Source organism: Macadamia integrifolia, chromosome 14 (genome assembly GCF_013358625.1).
Source record: "Macadamia integrifolia cultivar HAES 741 chromosome 14, SCU_Mint_v3, whole genome shotgun sequence".
NCBI classification, from domain to species: Eukaryota; Viridiplantae; Streptophyta; class Magnoliopsida; order Proteales; family Proteaceae; genus Macadamia; species Macadamia integrifolia.
Genome location: NC_056570.1, coordinates 25,548,809 through 25,567,765, shown reverse-complemented (window position 1 = coordinate 25,567,765; position 18,957 = coordinate 25,548,809). Strand labels below are relative to the sequence as shown.

Genomic DNA, 18,957 nt, shown 5'->3' with positions numbered 1-18,957 from the left:
TTGTCCACACTCCACACTCTTCTACATGGTAGAACAGCGGTGTTCACCCACCATTTTTGTCTCTGAATCACAGCCACAAACTTTCACCTACGCACACTCAGCTCTGAAGGACTCGTGGCATCTTTGGATTCCTATAAATCCGACTTTTTTTCTTCTTTTTATTAGAAATGATTTGTTACTTCTAGGTTTAGTATAGTGTTCTAGAAGCCAATTATGAGAATGACAAAAGAACAATTATTGCACCCAAAACAAAATTAAGATCATGATTAAGCCATTACAATGTCCAGATCTTGTTTAGGATAACTAGCACGGTTATAGATGGCCACCCTTTATGTGCTCACTAAAACAAGATTTTAATCTAAGCTCCATGCTCGTTGAAAATGGATCAAATATGTGAAAAGCTCAAGATCTTTCATTATCAAAGCTACTAAGAGTGCATATTTCTATGTCACTTAATTGCGAATAAATAAAAATAGTCTATGATAAAATGTTAAATTGGTCATGCGGGCCAAGTTGCGCTAAGGGGACCTAGGTTTGGGCTGAGTGTTAACAACCCAGCGAAGCCCAACCTGTTGCAACCTAGCTGCCGAAATCATGCACCCTCTCACACACTGTCCTCCTTCACATTCTCTCTCCTCCCTTGACATGTAGTCTTATATGCAAACAATGCAAATTCCCCCCCCCCTTCCATCCCACACTGGCAGCATGTTGCAATATGACCCCCGATACCCACATCCCCGGAGTGGTGATTTCTTTCTATAGTTATAGGACCTACACTAACACTTCTCTCTTCAGCAAATGGACCCCCTACCGAATGAACCATTTCCCACTAGAAAATATTTCACTGTTTTCATTATGAAGGTTGCGTTTGGTTGCAAGGGAAATGGGAAGAGAAAGGAAGTAAAGGGAAGTGATGTGAAGTGAAGGGAAGTGAAGCGATTTTTTTTTCCCTTTTGAGTCGTTTGGTTGCAACAGAAGTGAAGTGAAATTAATTTACCATAGTTGTTTGGTTGGATGTAAAATTGATGTAAAATTTTAAAAAACTAATAATCCAACCAAACTCCTCAAAAGAGATGGGGAGGGGGGGAGAGTACTTTTCAATTCAGAACCCACTCAGCTCCTCAAAATTTATATTGGTTATGTGAATCAGGTCATTCAAGGTCTATGCCAAATCAAACCAAATGTCATCAGATACTATGTTCTATCATTAACCAAAATAAATCATTTCATTCTATGTATAAAATGAATGCAGCATAAATAAATATTTAAAATAATATAAAAAATGATCACAAAGAAAACAATAATAGATCACAAGTGACAACGAGTGAAAAGTCCATTCCAACAGTCTTTTGGGTCGAAACAAACCCCACAGGTCAGTAATGCTCCATCTGATCCAAACCCAAAGTCTTTTGGTCAAAAAAACCCAATTGAGTCGCGTGAGAGAGAGAGAGAGAGAGAGAGAGAGAGAGAGATAGAGAGAGAGAGAGGTGAGAGTCCGGAGAGTGGGAGAGCTCGTGAGAGTAGGGTTTTTTTTTTTCTTCCTATTTTGGTGGGGAAATAAAAAGGAAAATTTTAAGGGATAAGTGAAATTTTTTTCACATGTAAAATATATTTCCCTTGCAATCAAACATCTAAATTTATTTTTTCTGGGAAAAAAATTCCACTTTACATAAAAAATTTGCATTCCCCTTGTAACCAAACAAAGCCGAAAGTTCCCTATACAATTGCCTCTCTCTCTAGAGAGGAAATTGTATAGGGAGAACTTTTATAATATATATATATATATATATATAACAATTAAAAGACGAAAAAGTGAAATACATGATAACCAGATATTTTCATTCACTAATGTAAAGAAAAATTAAAATTGTTTAAGTGATTCAGTGCCTATCAGACTTCATCATCAACCAGGCTAGATGCATTCAAAACAATGAAATCTGTATTTTTTTTCATCTCTGATTTTTCAAATATTAATGATATACAGTACTTTGTCCTAAGAATTATATTAAATTCCCACAAGTTGTGTTTACATTGCCTTGTACAAGTAACTGCCAATGTAGGAAGAAGTCTTGTTTGGATGAAAAATAATATCTGTGCTAAAGAAAATCATAGTAGTTTAAAAAGATCTCACAGAGAAGGATAATCTACAAAAATGCACATGGCAGAGACAGTCACACAGATTGTGGTAAAATACCAACCAACCCCTAAGACTGAAGCCTGATGAAATAATCTGGTACTAAAATAAGGGGCAAAAGATTCACCCTTCCATTCTAACCTTCAGCAATCAGGATTATTACGCGCCGTTCCCAAGCTTGACCACCTTGAGATGGCTGAAAATACTAATCGGTTAGTTAACAACAATCCAAGCATTATCTACCATGGTTAACACTGAAATATCCATATGAAGACAGAAAGGAAGGTGACAACAATCCAAGCACTATCTACCATGGCAACCTTTTGTGGTGCCCATAGGTCATTGGTTTTTTAAAAGTTCTTTATTTGTTCAAAAAATTTGTTCTTATTTTGGTTTAAAATTCAATTTTTCTTTTGGTTGAGGGATGGTCATTTCTTGTTCTAGACAAAACACCAATTTGACTAAGGTAAGGTAACAACCAGTCCTTATTGACCAGAAAAGATGTTATTTGTAAGCACTGAAATTTTGTAACTTGATTAAGCAGTGAAATGCAAAGCTAAATGCCCACTACTTTCTGCAAATCATTCCAAAGCATTAGGCACCAAGTTATATGCATTTACATCATCCCACCATATTTTTCTTTTTTTTTGGATGAAATATTATCCCACCATAAAAATGACTATACAAAACATATTTGTATCTTTCCCTAATGAATTTCTCATAAGATCCAATGAGTTTCCCTATGTGTGCTAATCTTGGCACTAATGGAAATCAGAACTTCAACAAAATTATACATAGCTTCATCACACCCATGGGCTTGCCATATTTCAATGTCCTAAAATGTTGCAACTTATAGATTTCTAGATGAAGGCAATAGTGCAGCCATAAAACCCAGAAGGAAAATAGGTAAGTAAACTGACCTCAAGTAACTTGCGAGGGGGAAATTTACCTTCTGTAAAACTCAGATGCAGATCGTGATCCATTGTAGCAAACAAACCAGAGCAAGATGATCACCAATATATCTGGAGTAGTTAAGAGGCCACAACCATAATACCACCAAATCCACTCAAGAAAATAAATTAGAAGTCAGACAATTGTTAGTGACTAAAAGTGGTGAGTCATTTGTAACTCTCCCATATATCTTGCACATGATTTTTTTTTATTAATAAAAATATCCAAATCAAGCCCTGAAAGTGATACGACATTTCAGGGTTGGATTGATAAATCTCAGATAGTGTAGAACCACAAGGCCAGGGCAAACAAACCTAAATTCTTAGGCCTTCTAAAGGATAACAGCAGGCCTGTGTCTGGAGAAGCTAGGTGAGAGCATTCAATTTAATTGAGAGACCCTTTGCGTTTTTCAATAAAAGAGAATTTATGTCTCTAACTTGAGGTTAAAACATGTAAGGAATTTGGTTTCCACTTCGGATATTGGTATTATGAACTTGTGTAACGCTGTAATTTCTTGATAAACCATGATTTATGAAACCACTTTGGATATTGGTGTTATGAACTTGTGTAACATTGTAACTTCTTAATAAATTATGAGTTATTAAAAGATGGCCCTAGTTGTGTTTGGATCCTTGGATAGTATCCCCATGTGAACAGATTTGAAGTTCTATGAAGTGAATTTGTGAGAACTGCCTCAAACATGTACTTTTTCTAATTTTCTTCTGTCGAAAATATTTCCCAGGTCCTTCACTTCTCTCTCGTCATTTCCTTCTTGAACTTCTTACCGCTATCCTCTTCTCTTTTGTTGCTTTGTGTCTGAGTATCTTCTATTAACAGTGTAAGTGAATTTCTTTGTCTGCCGTTTTCCTTTTCTTCTATCCTATTCTCATATACCCTTCAATATCCTCCTTCTCTGTTAACCTTAGCAGACAAACCTTATTGTAACTGTTGAAACTATTGGAGACCACTTTCACCACCCTATGCCCCAGACCCAAATGAAATCCTTTTTTCTCCCTCTGGCCAAATCCTCATTAAACCCATAATTAACAACCACAACTACATGGTCAGTGTAGACAAGCTTGTCTCCTCAATTAGCCTAAGTTCTGCCACATGGCAGGATGATGTGGGAATAATGACCATTGGATAGACAAGGGAATGTCTGTATAGGTCACATGTCAAATTTCACTGAAGTTCAAGCATATACCCTCCCATGTATGTCAATGAAGCCTCTAAATAGTATGAGCATCCTCTCCATGGTCCTGAATTTTTCAAGGCGCCATCTTACCACTACCACTTGGCAAACTCCATCTGGGCTGAAACTTCACATGTGAACAAGAGGCATAAAGGATGGCAGTCCAAGAAATGTCAGCCATAACTGATCTTGCCAAACGGAAAAAAAAAAATTGGAGGAATGTGTAGAGAGGGCCTCTACAGCCCACTAAAGAAATTTATGCCCATAATGATTTTCACTACTCTATTTTGGAAGTTTCAGAAAGCAATAGAATTGTCAAAGACCCATAGTTTTCCTTCAACTATTTAATCTGTTTACTTATGAAATTTAATATCAGATTGAATAACCTGTATCTTCTAAATGAAAATTTTCTTTCAATTACAAGCCTAACACTATTAAAATGCGTATAGGAAATTTTGGTGTTCCCACCAAATATCAGACCCAAATGAACAAGGATAAAACATAAAAAAAAGAAATACAAAATTAAAGGATACTGAATAAGCAACGTTCCCACCAATCTAACATGTACAATCCAAAAGTGACATTGTACAGGTAGATCTTGCGTTGAATCAAGTTCATGGCTTTAAATCTACAAAGAGAAGTACAAAATATGCATAAAATACTGTTAATATATGTAAGAAGAGAATAAATATACAAAAATGAGAAATCTACAACCCTAGATAGAAAACAAAGGAAAAGAAAATGAACCACATGGAGTGACTATTGATGATAATAAACAGTAAAAGGATGAAAAAGAAAAGTCTGAAGAATTTTCTGCTGTATGGCATCTTTCAACATTTCAGTTTTCATTCCAATAAATCTACTAATGCAAAATCACGTCTAAATCCTTGTACTAAGCTTCTGGTAAATTGGAAATGGATGTACATGCAACAATGATTTCACTGCACTAAAATGCATACAATTTAAACTGTGCCCAAAAGAAAACAGAAGTCCTAGCACAAAGAAATATATTTTCGATAAGAACAAAAAATTGTAGATGATTAGATTCCCTTCTTCATACATTTGATTCTCTACTTCCAATATCTTTCTTAACTTTGATAGACTTCTAATGCTGGAGCACCAAAAAAAAATCTCTAGTCTGATCCGATGAATCAGTTTTGTTGTTTGGCAGCGCTCTCTTACAAGACTTTGGATATTTCCATCACCTTTTTTTTTTTTTTTTTTTTTTTTTTTTTTTTAAGTTCAATTTTGGATAGTTGAAGCTTCTGATTGCATATGTATGTATTGTTTGAAACACTATTCAATTAGCTACATAAGACCAAGATCTTAATATTCTGAGTAATATTTAGAAAGCTAGGACTGATTTACTAGTAGAATGATAATCTATGAAAGGATTTCTATAATAAAAGGACTAATTAAATTAGCAATCTTGTTTTAGGTTTATTTCTTAAATAAATATTCCTATTAGTTTAGGAAAGCCATTCAACACTCATGGAGTTCAAACCCCCAATGTCCTACATGAGTGAATTTTTACTACAATTTAGCAACTTCCATCAGTGCTTACCATTTTCCTAACATACAACAATACTTATTTAAGGAAAAAAAAAAAAACATTTTCAAAGTCTGTTAGCAGTCCTTCATTTCCATCTCAAAATCTAATAGAAATATATAATACGACTTAATATTAACCCTTCATTTTCAAAAACATGCATATATAGACAATGCTATGACAAAATTCATGACAGAAAACACTAAAAAATGAAAACAGCCCTTCATTTGACACAATATATAAATAAAATCATCACTTCACACATCACAGGATATTCATGCAAAATCTTCTCACTTCACACATCACATGACATTTGTGGAACAGAGATCTGATATCCGAACACATGAAATCTAGTACCTAAACACATATACAGGAAATCACAGAAGCACCCATTTGGAATGAAAAAGGACTGCAAAATTGTTACCTTTCTCAGCAGGGTATATCTCTATGGAACTCACACTTTATCCCCTGCAACAAAACCCCATTCATTTCAATTGAAAACCAATACATAAAAATAAAATAAAATATTTAAAAAAAAAAAGATTTTACACTCCCCGCCCACCACCAACCCAAAAGAAGGGTTGTAAAATGACCCTTAAATTTTTCCAGGAATTGTTTGGCTTATATTTTATGCTCGGGAAAATGCATGCTTAAGTTCACAATAGTTACATGAAATGCCACTGCTTACAATTGGTATATGAATTAACCCACTCATATAGTCATAAGAATGAGTATATGAGCTACAGTTCCCAATTGAGGCATATGTTCAAGCACTTGAGCTACATCACCTTAAAAAGGGTATAGAATAGCCGAAGGGATCTTCATGTTTTCCTTCTCTTCCCGAAAATATATACATATATGGAACTGAAAATGACAGGGGAAGCCTGCCAAGGTTGAAATCTCAGTAATCTTCCACCAACTGGTCACCGGCTTCACCTGGGTCCCCGATGAAGAAGAAAGTTGTTTTTTTTTTCAACCACCACAAAGACTTTATCCCAACAAAGTTCAATGTCGGCAACATAAACTTTTTTATTCAGAAACACCAAAAAACAGAGCAGAGAATGCAGAAAGTGGATAACAAAAAGAAAACATTTTCTTTACACCTTCTTCATATCACTCGATTAATTTTATGAGAATTATCTGGCAACCTACAGATTTCACATGAAAATGTCTAAATTTGTCTTCCAAAGCAGAGATATATCTCAGAATAACTTTGTCAGAAAATCAACAACACTCTCTAACTTTGCCTAACCAAACCAAAATATAAAAGGAGAGCCTCAAAGGGCAATAACAACTACAGTTTAAAGCTTAAAAATTAAAATATGAGAAACAACATAAAACCTATCTCCCACAAATGGTACACAAGAACCAGTAAGTTCAGATCTTTGGAACAACAAGAGAAAGAGAAAGAAACAGATAGAATGATTCCAATCATGGAAATTAACAGAAAAAAATGGTGAAACGTTATAGATCTGCAACCTCCGGTGTGAGATTACACTCCCGGAGAGTAATACATCACTGGAAGAAAGCTGAGTTGATGGGATTTTCAGATCTGAACATACCTGAGGAAGCAGGACCCTTGAGACCTCTCTCGGGATCCCTCGTTCGTCTGGTCTGCAGCCACTTGGAAGTAGACCGTTGTGAGATTTTCTTTTCTGTTGTCCAGTGAAAATTTTGAGGAAACAAAACAGCGGCAAATTGTGGTGGAAAGCGAAAGGGACACGTGACCACCATGCATCCTTCACCACTCAAAACCTTCATCCCTAACCACTACCCACCCCTTGGAAGTTTGGAGTGGGTTCACTCATATACATGTCAGGGTTGGAGCAGGCAGGACTCAGGAGTGTCAGTCGGTTGAGCTAATCCGGTCCCCACCAAATTTAAGGTTTGATATTGTTTTCACCTCTATGAATCGGTCGGTTCTCCCACCAATTTTAGGTTTAATACTGTTTCACCTTTATAAATGGTCAGTTATTAATCGGTCCTGATCGAGATGAATGCATGAATAATCCTTGATTAGTGTTTCAGCTAGACATGTTTAGGCTGTGTTTGATATTCATTTAGAAAAACGTTTCTAGCATTTTTCTGTTTTATGGGAACAGAAAAATGAAATAAAGTGTTTGGCGTCACTTGGTGTTTTTCTCTTTTTAACGAAAAGGAAATAAGAAAAAGCTAAAAACACAAAATGATGGAACGACAAAACCTTGTTTCATCATTTCCATTTCATTCCAAATGTAAAAAATGCAAACTAGGGTATTCGTTCTTGAAACAGGTTCACTAAACACCATTTTTTGGTTTGAAAAAAGCATTTTGGTATAGAAGCTGAAATTTTTGTTTTTTAGATGAAACGTTATTTCTGGAACTGAATGACTACCAAACGGTATTCATTTTATTTCAGAAATGACGTTTTGTGATAAAATAAGAAATTTCAGTTTTTGTGTTAAAATGCCATTTTAAAACAAAAACATGGTGTATGGTGAACCTGTTTCAGGAACGATTACCCTAATTGTTCACTTTTTTGGTGAAAATAAATTTATTCAACGAAACTGAAAGAACTCATGAATGCCAAACATTATTCTTAGATCCAAGAATTGAAAATTGGTCAAATTGTCTTATCCTTCATAGACAGGATCCCCATTGCCAGGGAATCAGCTAAGCTATTAAATTCCCTTAGAATGAAAGAAAAAATACAAGAGTCAAAATAGGTCTTCAAATGGAGAATGTCCTCCAATACCCAATACAGACCAACTTTTGACACCCTGAAGAAGAGGGTCTAAAAGATTAAGACACAGAATTAAGATTTTGGATTGACCTGAAATCATTAAATTCTTGGTATCTATGGTTTTCCTATCAATTCAAATAACTTGTTGTCATGCTCCATTCCCTTGGGAAAGTGGCCATGCACTCACTGCATGATCCGGGTTTATGCCATTATTTTTTGGCAAAGGTTTATTCAGCGGTGGGGTATCTTACATCCCTTACAAAGAATAATCAAATTACTTTTCTTAAGAGAGAATCTCTATTAGGACTTCAGGGGTGCAACAAACCCTACCAACTCAGGAAGATGTTAATGGAATTTACCAATATAGGCAGAGAGGGTATCAGGAATAAGAAAGAAAATGTTGACGTATCTATTTATACTCAGCTTAATACATGAAAGAACAAACATGACTGTGAACGTACATGGGAGGAGGTTAACAACTAAAGGGAGGAAGATCGTTGCTAGGTTGCGTGGTTCATACATCAATACAGTGTCAATAAGAGCACGTAAAGGGAAATAGACAGTCTTTTCATCTTGTTTGTGTCTGACTTAGGCGCCATGCATTCTGGCAGTCTTCTTTTTTCTTAATTTAGGACTAGAATTTTGGAAGTGTCTCTACATATCGAATGGTTGGTTAGAATAGTTGTCAACTTTCCATGTGGCATAAATAGGTGTGTTCTCCCATCTACTTTTTTTGTTTTCTGGTAATACCCAACTACATTTTCAGATATATCTGATGAGGACCTATTTTATGTACGGGTGTTAATCGGTTTGGTTTAGTGTATACAGTGTGGTTCAGTTAGATTCACATTTATTTGACTGAAATCAAAATCGCACCATTTACTAAATGATTGCACTTTCTGAAACTGTAACCATTTAATAAACAGTTTTGATTCCATGGTTTTAAACTGTTGTGATTGCAGTTTATTCTATACGGTTGCTAAATGATTAGCAATCGGTTTTCTAGTTTATTTGCATGTTTACTAAAATTTGTTTTTGTTAATAAATACTTCAGTCTTGTATCAAATTAAACAAGACATTGAACAAGCAAGGATTCAACTCCATAACTACATAACATAAGTAAATTATTGAATAGATTGTTGGACAACCTCTATGATCCTTAATTCTTCCATAAATTAAACTATTAAGTTTTGTTAAAACAACCAAATATTTAATCGTTATACGGGTTAATCAGGTCAGTTTTGACGGTTTAAATGGTTCAATTTTCATGGTGTCAATTTGGTTTGAAACCAATGGGTTAAACTGTTAAAACTCGACTCAACCCATTTAACTAATCGGTCTTAAACTTGAAATTAGAACCAAACAACTTACTAAACGATTTTGCAATTTCGATACAAATGGCTCGATTTGATTTTGATAAACGATTTCGATTTCAAATTCACATCCTTAATTTTATGGTTCTCAATGGCAATTGCTAGCACATTTATTATAATCATTCATAATTAGTTAATCTCTTTGTGTGGATCCTTACACTCATTCTTGCTTGAAAACTCCATGTAGTCAACCCTATTAGGTTGGAAAAAATGCTTTAATTATTGTAATTGTTGTAATGCCAAATATGCAAATTCTTAAGAAAAAAAAAGCGCCAATTTGAACCATATCGGATAGGAATAACCTTGATTCTCGTTTGATTTTTTTTTTTTTTTTTAACCCATAGTCTCAAAATATATATTTTTTTTTTGGGTAGACTGTACTGTTCAATTGACATAGTATTGGGATCAGAGACATGCCAACTTGATACGGCCGATCCAATACCAACCCCTACTTAGAACCATTGACACGGTATGCTTCATATGTGTGTTGTCCCTTCATGGGGATGGCTATTTTGAGGCTTTCTTTAGCTTTGCAAACACTTATGCTCTAAGTTCACTTCCATATGGTGATTTTCTCAACGAAAGAAGTTGTCTTCCAATAATTCTTTGGCTTGGCACCAATCTATTTGGATCAACTCATAATGAACCATGCTCCTTTTGTGTTTGTTGTAATTCCCATTTTATAATTTTTATTCTTAAAAATAAATAAAAATAGGAAAAAAATAATTCTCCCTAGTTATGTAACCCTTGTGCCAACATATAGAGGGTGGCGAAATGACACCCCCACCCCTAGGAAATCTAAAAACCCACACACCATGTTTATGCTCATATGCACCCTTTCATTGGTCCCTGTGTTGGCACAGAGAGACTCTGTGACCAATGAGCATTTATTTCCCAATAAAAATATTCATGTGCGGTGTTCCCTACACCTCATGTTTTGAAAACTCTTTTTATGTTTTTATATAGAGAAAGGTTCTTGGCCGAAGGGGAGCACACACTAGCACTTATGTGTCTATCTCTCGCTTCCTTATATGAAATGACCTTGATTTCCTTCTATGTATAATACTTTTGGACAAAAGAACACTCCTTAGTCCAGTGGCCCCTACGCCTAGACATAAAAAAAACAAAATGATACCCCCACCCCTATTGATGCCCATGTGAGAAGATGTTGTCACTGAGATCAAAAGAATCCTCATCGAAGGATGAATCAACCTATTTCTTGACCAGCTAATCAATATACTCTTATTCATTTAATTGTTTAAGTATTTTTTTCTCCCTATATTTATTGGGGAGATTTTTGTCACTCTCCTAAACTTAAACTATATTTATCGAAATTCCTTGAAGCAAAATTTTATCTCTTCTTCTCCCCTAGTTTTTAAAACGCCTAGATTACCTTTTTAATGTCACTTTAGTTTAATTTTATGTTTAATGCTTCTATGCAATTTAAACCTCTAAATGGACTGATGGACACCCTTTCTTGGTGCACATCCTTCAAGATTTCTCACCGAATCAATGGATTAAATAAAACATCAAATTATTCTTGTTCATAATTAAATCAAATTAAATTAATATATAGATAGAAAATGTGTTATAAAATGGGTTAATCTACATCACATACATAAAATACCAAACCTTATCAGATTGAAGGTGATCATATAGATGTTAAAACAAAATATAGCCATCAAAGGGATAATATCATGATTAAAATTATGTCAGATATGGTTAGATAAGCTTAATGTGCATATATTTAAAAGTGAAGTGGAAAAGTTATTGAAAATTTCATTGAGGGTCCTGGGGAGAAGGAAAAAAAATGAACATTTTATTATTTGAGAATAAAAAAAAAAAAGTATTTCATAGGAGAGTTTGGGTAAATATGGTTACATTTAGAGTATGAGAGATTCTCTCCCACACCCAAAGAGACTACCTCCAGAGCTTGTTCCGTAGCTTATGGTCTTTTTTTCAGAGTTCCAAAGACTGAACGAATGCGAAAAAAAACAAAAAAAATTGAACAACTCCTTTTACTGGCAAAAGAAAGCTGTAGTCATAAAAAAAATGTTGTTTTGGCTTACGGCCGATACCTATTGATATCAACAATGGGATTGCAGAGATTGTTTATCAACGTCGTTATTTTTGTGATTTGGATTACTTCACACATTATTGGCTATTGCACTTAGGGCTCATTTGATTTTGTTTATGTTGTTTTTGTGTCTAGAAACTGTAAAAACGGTTGTTTCGGTTTTTGTATCAAGAAATAATTTATGAAATTGCAAAAGGTGTTTGATTTTTCTATTTCCCGAAACGTTTTTGAACAACGTAGTCGGGTTCAAGACACGAGCGAAGGCACGAATTTACAGGTATACAACTCACGAGTGAAGACACAACATTGAAGTTGCAGGCATGCTTTAGGGAGATGAGTTTCAGAAGGATGAAGACAATCCAGAATTGTGAGCTTGGTTGTCGTTTCTGAATAGCAAGAAGTTTCAACAATGGGTTTGGGATGGGGTAGGTCGAGTGAAGTATCCGGTTTTTTACAATTTTTGTCCATCCCACTTGTTTCTAGAAACAGAAAAATAAGTTTGACTTGTTTCTCCATTCCTGTTTTTAGATACAGAAATGAGAAAAAAAATTTATTTATATTTTGAAAATAAATAAAACAAAACGGAAAAATCAAACGGTTTTTGGGGTATTTTTCGTTTCTGAACAAAGAAAATGGAAAAACATGTTTCTAGAAACAAAATCAAATGGGCCCTTAGTTGTTACAAAGTTTGAAGGTATCGGCATTGATGTCAATATTAGTTTCAGCCCATTCTAATATGAAATCGATATGGATTAACTGGTATAAAGTGCAATTTCAAAACTGAACCACTTCTTACATGATTCACCCAATCCATATTGGTATAGGACTCCATTGATAACACTATGTATCGTCTAATATTATGATACAATACCAGCCACGGATAAGCTAGAGCCATATGTGTAGGTCCAGTTCTATATTGTTTTAGATAAAATCCTCTCCCTCATTGTATGATTTCAAATCAAAACTGCTTCTTATTAATCTGATAAAGGAAAAAAGGTTGGGTGTACTTTCGATATACCATAAACTAACACACATCGAGTCTATCTTTCGATTTCCCCTTTTGAAATGACCTGATATCCATCTATATGATAACCTTATTTGGTATCCTTATTGATGTTGTTCACTAATTTACCAACTTACCGTATACCAGTAACTTACGCATCCCTCTTTTATTAATAAAAGTGAAAAAAGAACGTTTGTGTCATATTCTTGCTATCTGTATTTTTATTTATTTTTTGGGTAGAATTCTTGCTATATATTGGATTGATAGGTATGTACTAACATAAATAAGCACAAAGTCAATGTGAAAAAGGGTTTAAGCCATAGAAAGTGCGCTCCCCCATGAAGTATTGTAGAGGCATGAAAAGTTAAAGACAGACTGGTGGTGGTGCTGTTACTGCTACAATAGCCCTTGGGAAGATGTAGTCACCAAGATCAAAAGAATCCTCATCAAAGGATGTGTCAACTTATTTCTTGACCGTCTAGCTTTGGTTGCCATGGCATGTCTTGAGTTCAAGGCCATTCTGTTTTTGAGTTGGGATGCCACCCCGGATGTCACCCTAATTGGCCTATGGGCCTTTCATAAAAAGTGTCAAAGGAAAAAAAAAAAAAATATCGCCCCACTAATCAATGATTCAATATATTCTTATTCGTTTAATTTTATTAGATGTTTTTTTTTTTTTTTTTTTCTCCCTACATTTTGGGGAGATTTTTGCCACTTTACTAAACAAATCTATATTTATCAAAATTCCTATCCATTCAATACATATCAGTAATCAGTATCTATGTAGATAGAAAATGTCCTATAACAAATACCAAACCTCAATAGATTGAAAGTGGCCATATAGACACTAAAACAAAATATAGGCATTATACAATATCTTAATTGAAACTATATAGTACATAATTCAGATAAACTTAATATGTACTTAAGAGTTACATAGACATATGATCCCAATTTAACGTAAGAAATCATTATCAATATATAATAGCAACATTATTATTGAGGAAGAAAAGAACAAATAATAGTCATATACAATATCTATGAATTTCCACCTACACAAACCAAACCCAAGAAACAAATCTTGTAATGGAAACCCAAAAAAAAAACCAAAAAAAGATCAAACGGATTGAGAATACATTGCTTCCCGACACCACCCAAACCTCCCTTTTATTACCATTCCAAACATAATACAAGATTTCGTAACACGCTCACATCTTCTACATCATAACCGACTTTTGCCTCTGAATCTAGACCTATCAGGGATAAATTCCAAAAAGGAAAATTTTCTCCATGAAGCATAATGGAAGTTAGAGATGATACCACCAGAAAACTAATTACAAGTCTACAACCATAACAAGAGAGAAAGTGAAAAAGAGACGGAGACAAAGGGCCCGTTTGATAACGTTTCTGCCATTTCTGTTTCAAGAAATAACAGAAACATAAATTTCCGTTTCTAGAAACAGAAACGGAATTGAAGGTGTTTGATAAGTCATGTTTTTAGAAATCGATGATAACCAGTGATAGAATTGCCACAAATCGTTTCCAGAAACAGCGAAACAAGTTGAACTTGTTTCTCCTGGGTCGTTTCTTGAACCATAAATAAGTAAAAATTTCTATTTCTATTTCTAAAAATAAGTGAAACAAAACAGTTTTATCAACCGCTTTTTGCTCCGTTTCTGTTGTTTCTGGAAACAGAAACGGCAGAAACGCATTTCTTGAAACGTTATCAAAAGGGCCTAGAGAGTAACCACAGATAGAACTGTTCTGGGAAGATGACAAACGTCCGAAGGGATCCCTTGAAAAGAGAGTTCTAGAATAACATCGAGAGGTAAAGAAAATGCATACAAAAGAAATATCAACGGCTGGAAATGGCCTAAATGGCTTGCAATCGGACCGTCCATATTTACGGTAAGGGGTTCACACGGATCGCTGTAGTGGATGAGGGAACCCTCTTTCTTTTTCCATTTCCTTCTATATCCGAATTACCAAAAGTATCCCAGCAAAAACTAAAATACCAAAAATATCCTAATTTTCAAAATAAACGAATCAAAAAATTGAAAAATAGTAAAACCTTTTTAACTCATTTTAATTTATCATTGAAAAAAAAAATTATTCTCATTCTTCTTTAGCCATCAACAAAGTTAGATCTGTCATATTGGACATTCAAATTTTTTGTTCAAAAAAATAAATTAATGTTTTGATCCCATATTGGCCTGATACTGCTAACGACCTATATGCAGTGGTATTAATAATGGTATTACCAACGACTGATAATGGTACTGATACCATAAACTAAATCTTTGGATCAAATTGTAGCCATTGCTCACCAAGTTATTTTTGTGGTTAGGAGACCCCACATACTATTGACTATAGCACTTAGTTTGTACCAAGGTTAGAGGTATCGATATTGATGTCAATATTAGCCTCGGCCTATATTAATATGATATCAATATGGATACAAAACTGAACCATTTCTAACTCGATTCACCCGATCCATATTTATATAGGACTTTATCGATTATTCACTATATACCGAATGATACAATGATACGATACCAGCCATTAATAAGTAGGAGCCATATGTGTAGGTCTAGTTCTATATTGTCTTAAATATGGTTCTTCTCTCCATCCTTTGTATGATTTTAAATCAAAATGGTTAAGAATTTCTTATTGACACCTCTTGGCCCTCTTTGGTATCATTTTTCTTTTTGATTTTTGTTCACAAAAATGGTTTTGACAGCATTTGGTATCATTTATGGAGCTTGTTTTTATTTAAAAAAAAATTGATAAAACACAAAAACCAAAAAAGAGATTAAGAGTCATTTATGTGTTTTGGCCAAACATCATTTTCAGTTATTTTTGCGTTGGACTTTAATGAGCATGTGCTTAAAGGCTCAATATGGAGGGGTAAAGTAATTATTTGCTTTGTAATTAAAAATCCAAGTCCCTTGGCCCCTTTTTTTTAGTCCAAAGTGGAGAAAGAGAGTTATAAGAAAGATGGGTGAAGGAAATCTCTTCACACATTTCTTTAAAGAACTATTTTGCACATAAAGATACTAAACTATTTCTCACAAAAAATCATTTTTGTCAAGTAGTTACCAAATTATTTTTATTTTTTGATAAAAAATGATTTTCATTAATGATTTTTGTTAAATAAATAAAACTAAAAAAGAAAAATGATACCAAAGAGGGCCTTAAGGTTTCAAATAATTTATAACTTTACTTTTCTTACTTTCCGAGTGATACACCTAGAATAGACACCCCAAAATTTAGAAGCGATGTTAATAGACTGGTTCAACCAATTTTGAATTCAATTTTGGTTCAATGATTCAGTTTGAATCAAGTATATAAGCCATAGCGATCATAATACGGCCCAACAAGATAAGGTCAGATGGGCCAAATTTGAATAACTCGGCCAGAGACCAAATCGGTTTGCCTGATTGGTTCATTGAAGTCAGCAATTTCTGGTTTAAGGGTTTGAGAAAACAATTTGGCCACAAGTTTGAATGATCCAAGAAAGTGATAGGTATATATGTTGCCAGTATGAGGATAGAAAGGAGTTCCCCACTATTTTTAGAGAGAGAAGTGGAGAAATAGTAGGAACTAGGAAGAGCGAGAGGGAGAGCTCACTCATGGTTTTGACAAGGAAGGTGGGAGTTCAGGTCCTCTCCAGCCGGATTCCTCATGCCATCCGTCATTAGCATTGACATATGGCATGAAGTTTTTCCTTTTTTTCCGTGTCCCTAGGAACCAAATTCTCAAATCTATTTTTTATGAAATAAAATTCTCTCCTTCAATCTAATCTCCCATGGCTCGGATGAGGAGAATAGATCCGCTATTCGTAGGATTACCTGATCATACGAGTGAGCAATCAACAAATGTCCTATTTTTTTAGGGGTATATTTAAAAGCAAAAGCAACAGGTATTGGATACTGATCACTTGTATGACCAGGTGAGAATTCAAATTGTTTGCAGTAAATGGTGAGGTGCAGTGAGTATTCAGTGGCTGAGAACATCCAGACATACATTTCAAGGGGCTCCCAAACGCTCGATGCTCATTGCATTGGTGCAGTGGTTGCAAACAATTTTTACAATCCCTGATTGTGAACAATTCAATATCAATCTACTACTAAAGCATATGGATAAAATGGTTCAGAATACTATTTTATTTTTTTTAATAAATAAGGGTAAATCTATCTAATTCAATCTGATCCTAACCGATATTGATACCAATCCGATTTGATCCTAAGTTTTAAAATCTTGCTCTTGCTTTGATCACTTATGAGCATAGTTAGCAAATTCGGATTCGGGAATTATTCGGGTGGAGAATTATTCGGAATAATTCGGTTGATTAATTTAAGGATTCGGTCAAAAAAGCGGTCAAAAAAGCTTATTGGGTTTTTTTCTTTGTTTTTTTTTGTTTTTTGTTTTTATTTTTTATTTTTAAATACTGTTTAAATGGACCGAATAATTCGGTTTAATTCGGATTCGGTCCGAATTATTCGCGTTTTATATTTACTTTTGAAAAAATCGTGAATTTTACCGAATTTTATTTTAATTCGGATTCGGTCAGAATTTTTGATAAAATTCGGAAAAATTCGATTCGGCCGAATAATTCGTGAATTATTTGGCCGAATTGATAACATTGCTTATGAGCATGGTTTCAAGTATTGGTCTTGTATCAATTGTATCAGATCAGTATTGGCTGAGATTGATCCTTGATCCTTGATCGATCTGAATCGGTCATCCATATCGTTTCAGGGGTAAAATAGTAATAAATTAATATTTAAAAAAAAAAATAGAGACAAAACCTACCGATACCCACCGATCCGACACCGATACCGTCTCCTAAATCCAAGCATACGAGTCGTCTTGAGTTCTTCTATACCTAGATTGTTGCCTTTGCAATAGGACAAATGAGAATTTTCCTTGTAATTGGGATTATTTGGAAAATCTAAGAGGGAATTGTGAATTTGAATTGAAGAAAGTAGAGAGATATTGAGAATTTGGTTCCGATAAAAGAGAGAGAGAGAAGGAAAAAAAATGAATAAGATAATGGCGGCATTTCTCGCTCAATGCCTATGTAACACATGGCATGATGAAATCGTGATTGGAAATTGGAGTTCAAATAAGAGAGAAAGTAGGAGAAAAGGAAGGAAGAGTTTCAGAATATGATAGGAGTCTCTAGTCGTGGCCTCCTACTATTTCTTGTGATATAAGAACATCAGATTCTTGAGTTCTCCTAAGGCATCAAAGGAGAGAGAGAGAGAGAGTTGCCATGGCTTCTTCTCTGGAGTCTTTTGTTCGTGAGACACCATTATCTGATAAGATCATGAGGGCACCCCTTCCCGTGTGGTTCAAGCTCCCAACCTTCGAGTTGTACGACGGCTCCACGGATCCTTGGGATCATTTAAACTGCTTCAAATCTCGCATGTTGATCCTAGGGACCACAGATGCCACAGATGCAATCACGTGCCGTGCGTTCCCTGCATCGTTAAAGCTGGGAGCCGCAGTTAACTGGTTCTGCTACCTTCCTCCAAGGTCTATCCACAACTTCGCAGAGCTGAGCAAAGCTTTCATTACCAGATTCCAGAGCAGCATAAGTTTTAAGAAAAGGTTCATCAAAGTAAAGCAAAGAAATGGCGAGTCTCTCTGAGCATTCATGGATCGCTTCCACAAGGAAAAATTAGAAGTGAGAAACTTGAATCCTGAAACGGAGTACTTGGCTCTCCTCTCTGGTCTCCTCTCTGGTTTCCCAGATGAGGAACTGATGAGGTCCCTCTTGGATAAAGATCCCGAAGACCTTCCCGGATTACTCGCCCGCGTTGAAAAGTAACGGGAACAAGAAACGCACGTACAGGGATGACCAAAATTCAGGTCGGCGTCGAATACCTGCCGTGAGGTTTAACAGCAGCAGGGGAAACCAATACGAGTATTGCTAGTTCCACCAGGACCA

The 18,957-nt window shown here is 35.0% G+C and overlaps 1 protein-coding gene across 3 annotated transcripts; it reads right to left on the bottom strand.

The window, feature by feature from the left end:
* Positions 1-1,921: 1,921 nt before the first annotated feature.
* LOC122061036 lies at positions 1,922-7,539 on the bottom strand. Of its 3 annotated transcripts, XM_042624200.1 has the most exons (6): positions 7,389-7,512; positions 6,615-6,762; positions 6,251-6,294; positions 4,811-4,905; positions 3,084-3,156; positions 1,922-2,330 (listed from the first exon to the last, which is right to left on the bottom strand). In XM_042624200.1, exons 4-6 carry the CDS (start codon positions 4,893-4,895, stop codon positions 2,294-2,296), a joined length of 195 nt encoding a protein of 64 aa, XP_042480134.1. In that variant the 5' UTR covers positions 4,896-4,905; positions 6,251-6,294; positions 6,615-6,762; positions 7,389-7,512; the 3' UTR covers positions 1,922-2,293. The 3 variants fall into 3 exon arrangements, with proteins under 3 accessions (XP_042480134.1, XP_042480135.1, XP_042480133.1); XM_042624201.1 differs by lacking the exon at positions 6,615-6,762 and having other exon boundaries at positions 3,055-3,156; positions 7,389-7,539; XM_042624199.1 differs by lacking the exon at positions 6,615-6,762 and having other exon boundaries at positions 7,389-7,537.
* Positions 7,540-18,957: the final 11,418 nt, after the last annotated feature.

Bases quoted from the DNA above. Each gene is read 5' to 3' on its own strand.
- LOC122061036 (XM_042624199.1), bottom strand. From the start codon at position 4,895: ATGAACTTGATTCAACGCAAGATCTACCTGTACAATGTCACTTTTGGA. The intron at 3,157-4,810 runs GTATCCTTTAAT...TAACTACTCCAG, and splicing joins GTGGGAACGTTGCTTATTCA to ATATATTGGTGATCATCTTG. The intron at 2,331-3,083 runs GTAAATTTCCCC...TAGTATTTTCAG, and splicing joins GCATCTGAGTTTTACAGAAG to CCATCTCAAGGTGGTCAAGC.